Source organism: Cornus florida, unplaced genomic scaffold (genome assembly GCF_030987335.1).
Source record: "Cornus florida cultivar Cherokee Brave unplaced genomic scaffold, ASM3098733v1 CherokeeBrave_3.0.0_Hap2_Chr03, whole genome shotgun sequence".
NCBI lineage: Eukaryota > Viridiplantae > Streptophyta > Magnoliopsida > Cornales > Cornaceae > Cornus > Cornus florida.
Window position 1 is genome coordinate 93,324,112 of NW_026775573.1, and position 8,815 is coordinate 93,332,926.

At 34.3% G+C, this 8,815-nt stretch overlaps 1 protein-coding gene across 1 annotated transcript; it reads left to right on the top strand.

Moving 5' to 3' along the window:
* On the top strand, nucleotides 1–444 carry LOC132301796 (uncharacterized). Its single transcript, XM_059799024.1, has one exon. The coding sequence runs from the start codon at nucleotides 1–3 to the stop codon at nucleotides 442–444; it is 444 nt and encodes a 147-aa protein (XP_059655007.1).
* The last annotated feature ends 8,371 nt before the right edge of the window (nucleotides 445–8,815 follow it).

Consider the following 8,815-nt stretch of genomic DNA (forward strand, 5'->3'; position numbering starts at 1 on the left):
ATGAGAAAGAGATCCTTATCTTTTCAGGTAGGGGACCTTGTCTTTCTCAAGATTTCACCACGTAAGGGGCTTATGAGATTTCGACAGAGTGGCAAGTTGTCTCCTAGGTTCATTGGACCATTTGAAATTTTGGATCGCGTTGGTGAAGTTGTTTATCGATTGGCATTATCGCCACATCTGGATAGGGTTCATGACATTTTCCATATTTTTATGTTGAGGAAGTACGAGCCGGATCCATCACATGTTTTGAGGTGGATAGATGTTATTGTTGATAAGGATGTGACCTACGAGGAAGGTCCAGTCCAGATTCTTGACTCTAGAGAACATGTGTTGCGGACTAAGATCATTCCATTGGTCAAGGTTTGTGGTGACATCATGAAGTCGAGGAGACTACTTGGGAGCTCGAGCAGGAGGTTCGCTCTTGGTACCCAGGTTTGTTCGTAATTTCAGTTACGACTTGATTTCGGAGACGAAATCCTTTTAAGTAGGGGAGGTTGTGATGATCGTGTCATCTTTTCTTTTTCCAGCATTATTCTTTTTATTATATTTTATTCATTTATTTATTATTTCTTTTCTTGTTACCTTAGGGTTTTGTAGGACCCGGTATGTTTGGTGTCCGGAATTGGTTTTCGACATTTCATGCATTCACTTTAATTTATTTTATTGTTAATGCATAATTTAATTGTGTAGCAAAGCATGCTAGCTTGTTTTCATTTCTTGGGGGTATAATTGCATTGTTTCTTTGGGAGACATTTTTATTTTTGGGGTTCTTTGTGTGATTATCTTTTTGAGATATTTTTTGTTTGGAGACCTTTTTGCAATTATTTTTGGAAGATATTTTGTCTAAGTACTTTTTTGCAATTTTTGAAAAGTGTGACAAGTGTTACGCTTTCATGGGACCATGTGTTCACCTTTAGTTGGTGACATGTAGAGGGTTTGGATGATGCCAAGTGTATGGTGGATTTTAAGTTTTGTGAGGATGCCTTTGGTTATGACAAGTGGATGGTTATGATGGGAGTGTGTGTGAGAGAGGTAGTGTTAGCTTAGTTAAGTGATATGTGTATCACTATTATAAGTGGAAAACCTAAAGATTTTCTTTATTTTCTTCTTCCTCTCACAAAGCCACCATTGTAGCTTACCTTAGACCTTGATTTAACCCACCTTCCACGCATCTTTTGGCTTCACTCTTGGAAGATAAAAGCTTCCTTGCTCCTTGGCCTTCAATACCCTTTTCTTAGGTTTCATCTTTGCACATTTTTCCTTTGGATTCTAGAGAGTCTTTCTCTAGTGAGGTAGGGGGTGTAGTATATTTATAACCTTAGTGTTTGCCTTGTGTTTTGAAGCTTAATATATATTGTACGCATGTTGTATGAGTTGTAGGAATATATATATGTGATTGTGTATTTTTGACTTAGGTTTTCTTATTGCTTAAAGCATGCATATGATTCTTCTTTTGTGATTTAGTTATTTAATTTGGTAGAAGATGATGATATTGCTAATTTCATAGAAATGTGGTTGTTATACCTTTATATTCTTCTTACCATTTAAATTGCTAGAGACTTGTATAATATCATGAGGTCGTGTATTTAATTGTTAAGGTTTACATTACTAGCATGACTTACTCTTATTTGTTCATACCATAATGCTAGTATAAGTGTATACATATTGAGGACTTGATATCATAATGCCACATTAGTCTTGAGGACTTAGGACATGGAATGTGTGATTTCCAATCTTTTTTGTGTATGGAATTTGAACTATGGGCATTGTATACATATGTTGTGTTGTGCATATTATTGTTGATTTTGGGAAATACTTGGGGCATTTGTTTCATGGACATAGCTAGAGTTCGGCTCTAGTGTGGGAGGTACGAGTTCTCCCCAATTATAGTGGCCACTTAAGTAGTTCCTTGCGGGTTAATAGCCCGAAAATAACGAATTATCTTGGTTGTGATGTTCATAACCGGATGTTCGTGTCCAAGATATTCCTACTATTTGATTTTGCATTTCGATTCCAAGTTTACAATTTTGTATACATGAACATTATGAGATTGAATTTTAGAAAAATCTTCTTTTTCATATGAAAACATGAATGATATTTATGTCCATTCTTACCACAAAAAGTGCAATGCAATAGTTTAGGCACACAAGACATATCAAAGTGCAATGCATTAGGCAAACATGGTTCAGGCATACGATAATCAACAGGTTTAATAACAAATGTTGAACTTGACTATTAGATGAGCCTTTATTAACTCCTAACCTAGTTTTATCATTCATATCTTTAGACATGTTGTTCAATTTATTCAAACAGTCTTGTTCTATTATAAACACTTTCAGATTATCTTGTGTAATACCCCTAATTTTAAAAGGATAATCTCGGTATATTTTTTTAGTTCTTTTATTTGCAGTTTTAATTTATTTAAATGATTAATTGATGATTTTTTTATATGTTTAATTTATTTAGGTGGTTAAATGTAATTTGTTGGCGTATTTGAAATTACAAGCTTTATTTGAATCTGCTTATGTATATTTTGTGTAGCTTAATTGTTAGGAACTAAATCATTTAAATGTTTGTTTTATTTTATTTTAGATTTTTATTTAAGGATGGATTTGGACAGTAGTAATGGACCAACTATTTAGGTCTCATGAACTACTTGGATAAGAGATTTAAATGGGTACAGTCACTATCCATGGTTAGTGGTACATATATAAATAGGTATATATGTATATAAGATTATGTTAATTATTAATTAAAATTAATAGTTACATTAAAAGTGATATTCAGTATATACTATATAGTATATAATTATAAAGGTTACACCCTAATCCAATGTGATGTCATATATATATATATATATATATGACATCACGTTGGATTAGGGTGCCGATATATATAATATGTATTTAGTTTATTTTTCTTTTCCTTTTCCTTAGGTAATTAGAATTAGGTTAAAATTAAAATGGCCTATAAATATATGTAATATGTCTATGCACGGACACATAGAGGCAGAGAGATATACAGGGGGGGTTTGAGAGAAAAACTGGGAAGAAAATGTAGGGTTTTGGCAGAAGATTGAAGGTCGGACCAAGGAGGAAGGAAGAAGGTTTGCTTGTGGGTTGAACTAGGAGCAGCAGAGGAGTTTGACGGCAGTTAAGGAGTCGTTAGAATTATTAGAGAAGAAGGTTTAAGGTTTCAAATTGAAACCTAAGGCAAGTTTTATATCTTACTCCTTTCCTTAGACTTGTGTTCTGTGCATTCCTAGATAATCTCCAGGATTTAATCGGACATTAAAAATGATCTTGTATGCATATTAATTCAGAGTTTTAACTGTATTATGTGTTGTTAAATGTTAATTGATTTATCTCATCAATTGTGTCATATTATGTTTTCTAAATTGTTGTTAATGATGCATACTGTGTTTTTATGAGTTTCTGGAATAAATTCGGGAAATAGATTGAACTCCTAGGAACCTTAACAAAGAGTTACAGAGGTGTTTTAACGTCGTCTAAGGTGAAGAAGATAAAGGGGTTTAGCATACGGCTCTCTGGAATGGAGAGAGCCGGCTCTCCACGGGGGAGAGCCGGCTCCCTCTCTAGGGGAGGCGGCTCCCTTGCTGAAATACACCAGTAGGTGTATTTTTGGTTTTTTTTTTTTTAGATACTTTAAGGGCTAAAATGGAATTATAGACTTTAATGGGGGGTTTTAAATGATTTAAATTAACATGTTAAAATCACAGGATTGTTAGTCAATACTATTATGCTAAAATATTGGACATCATGAAATTTAAATACTTATTTGTATGCTGTCAATGGATGTGGAAGATTTAATTGCTTGTTGTTGTTCTAGCAAGTTAAATGGATTAGTATGATTATAATTCAATATAATGTGCTCAGTTAGTTGTCTGATTTTCATTATATCATTATCTGGATTATAATTGATGAACTATTTATTTCTGATTTATCAATTATTAGATTTTGTGGATTATATGTACCGGTATGGGACGGTGGCATATTAGGAATGGATTAGATCAAAACGTTAAATCCTACCTATTCTGGAATAAAGAAATGGATTAACTACAATGTTAAATCCTACTTATATTCATGTCAGATCAACAGAACAATTGGATGACATGTTGGATGTTTATTTTATGTTCTGGATTAAGATGAATTATATTCATATATATATATATAGTTATGAGCCATGATATGAGCTTGAGTCTCGGGATCATGGTTAGGGTGCGTATATCATCTAGGATGGATAACTGGACACAATACACATCTGGGTACCCTGGTAGGTCTAAGTATACATGCCCACTTTATGTGCGATTTGCATGTTACCTTCTATTCAGGTTGAGACAGACCTATGGACTAGTGAGCGTCCTATAGTGTGTATTTATTCATATATGGACTATTTAGCTATTGTTGAGTTGTTTAAGATGTATCTGCGTATCGAGTCTCTGTTTGGATTGTAGTAAAGTAGAACTTGTTCGTGGGCTTGACCTACTATTATTTTTTCAAGTATCGGACAGTTCCAGTCTTAGAGCTTGTTCGTGCTGAGCAGAGACTGTCACTCACTTTTCCGACTACGTACGACTTTTATTTATGTTTTAGTTTTAGATTTCCTTTTTAGTTCAGTTTTTTTCCAGTTGGGATTTTATTAGGGGTCCACTAGATGGATTCCCGAGTTGTTTTAGTATTGGAGGTTTTGGAAATTTTTTTTGAGGATTATTTAAAAGTATTTCAAGGATTTATTATTTAGTTTTCTTTCAGCTTAATTAGTTATTTATTCTTATTTCTTTTGTACTCAATGCTTGTTTATATACTTAATTGTTTGATACCCTTTGGATCTGTGCTAGGACTTGATCACCCGTGGCTCTAGAATCTAGGGGTATCACATCTTGTGTAGATTTCAATTCACTTTCAAGATAATCAATTTTCAGAGCAAGATATTTCTTCAAAGAGTTAGCAGTATTTACCTTATCTTCAAGAATGATGATCTTCTTTTCAAGCTCAATGATGATAGAATTACTTTCAAAAGCTCTTCTTTTTTCTTCATAAATCTGTTTTCTAAGATCTTCATTCTTTCCTTTTGCTTGGATAAGCTCATTTGCCAACTTATTGATATCCTGTTTGACTTTAATGGTTTCTCCGACCATCTTCTTCAATCTCATCATCCTTTTCATCCTCTTGCACCTGTTCATCATGAACTTCATATTCTTTATAATTTGAAATATCAGAGTCAGACAAAGTAACAATATGAGGACCTTCTTTAAGAAAAGCGACATAAGAAAAATCATTAGAATCATCATAAGGAGAATCATTATCACGAGAAATAGAATTTTCAGAAATAGAAACTTTCATTACTTTTCCTTTATTTCCTTTTAAACTTTCTTAGGACCAGGACAAATATTGGATGTGTGACCTTTGCCACCACAATTCCAGCAAGTGAATTCAGTTTCTTTTGATTCTTTTACTTTCTTTTCATTAAACCTAAATTTCGACGACTTGTCAAAATTTTGAGGATTGACCATGTTGCCATTCCTTCTCTTCTGTTGTCTTTGCAATATCTGATTGAATTGCCTTAACAGAAAAGTAAAATCATCATCAGAGTTGTCATCGACATAATTCTCAACCTTTGTTGATTTTAAAGCAAGATTCTTCTCCTTCTGATTTAAATCAAAATTATGCATCTTAAAAGTTTTCAATGAACCTACAACTTCATCAACTTTAGAGATAGACAAATCCCAATGTTCAGTGATAGTTTCTAATCTTATTTGAAATCTTTTAGGTTAAGACCTTAAGATTTTTTCACAAATTTTCTAATCACTAACTCTTTTGTCTAAATGTCGTAGTTCAGAAATTATTTCAAGAAAACTAGAATAAAAATCCGAAAATGATTCATCTTCTTTCATCACAATGTTCCTAAAGTTATGAGAAAGCATTTGAATTTTGGATAACTTCAGTTTTGAAGTCCCTTCATGAGTAACCTACAAAATATTCCAAGCGTCTTTAGCAGTTTTATAATCAGAAATTCTAGCGTATTCAGATGGAACAACAGAATTAATAATTGCATATAAAGCTTTTCCATTCGCATCATTACGCTCAGTTTCAACAGTAGTAAAAGCAAAGGCATCTTAAAACTTTGACTTCTTTACCATCCACAGTTTTATCTTCTATAGGTGGTGTATAGCCAGATTCAACAATATTTACCTCCTGAATTTTGTAAATAAGCTCTCATATTTGAATTCCAAAAATTATAATTATCTCCTTCAAATAAAGGATCACGTTGATTAGAATTACATTCTTTTAACGCATAAGATATGATGAAAACAAAATTTTGAAATCAATCAAAACTTTCCACAAAGATCAACTCAATGTGTGGAGATTTGCTCTGATACCAATTTATGAGTTGTACGCAGCAGAATATTTAGAAAGTTTTGTATTTTTAGAAACAAATCTGTGTCTTTCTAATCTTTACCTGTTTTAGCAATTAAATAATTAACCATATGGAAGATAAAATAAAGCAAAGTAAGAGTTAGAGATGACACTAGGATTTTTAGCGAGGAAACCCCAATTGATAAAATGCGTCAATTGTTTGCACAGGAAAAATCTCGTGGACTGTGCAGTCCAAAGTAAACCGATCCACTATGTATGAAACAAAGTATACTGAACTTTGACTTTGGCTCACACCTTATCGTTCTACTAAATACCAACACCTGACAATCATCTGGCTTTGTAACGTCCCGTCCAATAGAAACTTGACCTCAGGCTTATGCTTGATCTTTGTAAAAGGGTAGCAGGTAGATCAAACAACACTCCATGAATGCTTTGACCTTTTCAAAGTGTGATCGTTTTTCCTTCTGTTCTTCAATATTTAAATTCGATGTAGAAGTCTATCTGTTTTTCTCTGATCGTTGTAGATGCAAAACTTTGATCACAATTAGGATTTGAACAAAACTCTATAACTCACTATGTGTTTATGTGTGTGTTCTAGAAAGACTGACAGAGAAATCTCTTGGATTTTTTGCAAAAATAATCTTCGTAAGGCTTTTATGAATAATGAATTGATAGTGCAAAAGCCGATACTAAACCTAGATGACTATCAGGGTTTATATAGAATATTCAAAGACCTAAACTTTCAGAAAATATAGGAAATTTTATGCATAGTACTTGGTACAATTCTCAACCAACTAGGAAGGAAAATCATAACAAGAAACTGAAGTTACCTAAAACTATCTGGGGCCTTGAACCAGTTCAAGGAAGGCAGAACTGGTTCAAGATGGTCAGTGGTTTTTTTAAGGCAATTTTGAATGCCTTGAACCGGTTCCAAAGATCTTTTGACCAGTCTTGAATCCTAAAGACTGAAGTTTGAAAAACACTGTTTGGGTAAGTTTTGAAAATATACCAAGTGTCCCAACCTTCTTAGATCTCTTCTTAACGTGTTAGTTATTTCCTTTATGAATGATATCAGTCATGGTATCTTTGAACAACCTTCCAATTCCACAATCGCTGTCGATCTTGATATGATAACTTGTAATTATAACTCGATAAGACTTGTTTTGTTACCGAAAATTGCCAATTACAAAATTTATATCCCACACCTTGTACAAGTTGAAACACTAGCTGTCACAGTTTCTACACACACACTAGCTCAACACAGTGCTCACAAGCACTCCCCCTGTCCTAAGCACCCTTGCTTGGACCTTGCAAGCTTTCACAGCTCACCAAATACATATAAAAGTATGAATATCAACAATATTCAAGCATACACAAAAGATTAGAGTGGTTGTGCAGGTCAAAACAACAATCTGTAGGCTCTAGAACCCTTTCTGCATAAACTAGGGTTTGAGGGGTAAATCTGAAAATTTGTGTCCCAAAAATTTTGAGATCACTCTCACATCCTTAAATAACCGTTATAGACATGCCCAGATGATAAACAAGATACGTATAACATGTGAATCATAATTCAACCTTAATAAGGCATTGATAGTAGATACATAATGAAGAACTAGGGTTTCTGTAACGACCAGAGTTATATTCAACCCGGTGCATTAGCGGTGATCCAAACGTAAATCCAACAATGAATCAGAATGCGGATGCAAAAGGTAAAACAATGGTTTCTAGGGATACTACATGTCTATAAGACACCAAGGTGACCCTCAATGAGGCCACGGAACCCATAGGAAACAAGTGCGGAAGCGCCGTTTAAAAAACGGACAAGAACAAACAGGGATAAAATGGGCATTTCATAGAGAAATGGATGCTACCAAGCATAGCATTGAAAATACAACGAAAAATTAATGAATTTAGACTCAAGAATCACCTAATTCGGAGTCCGGATGGCAAGGATATCAAGTCCCGAAGTCGAAGGAAGGGAAACCCTATCCCGGTTCGAACCAAATTCTGACACTATTTCACTAAAACATAAATAACTTGAGCTAAAAATGGAATTTGAAGCTCTAATTGGTACCATTGGAAAGATCATTTCGACACGGTCTGTTTAGACTCAAGAACGGACCAATTCAGAGTTAAAACGAGTGAGATATGGCCCGTTGAAGAAGAGTGTCCAGTGTAGGAACAGTATCCGTGGGCGCCCGCCCAAATGGGCAGAACCGTGGGAAGAGGTGTGGGGCAGCCCTAAAACTTGGTGTGGGCCCACCCAGGAACCGCGGGCGCCCTCCCAAATGGGCAGAAACAACCCTAAGTAACAGAAACAGTGTTTTAGCAGAAAATTGAGTTTGCAACGCGGTTTTCAAGGTCAAAACGACATTTTTGGAAAAACACGAAAAAAAAACTCCCCCTAAAATCACATT

Excerpts from the sequence above, each read along its gene's own strand:
- LOC132301796 (XM_059799024.1), top strand. The coding sequence starts at position 1 with ATGAGAAAGAGATCCTTATCTTTTCAGGTAGGGGACCTTGTCTTTCTC.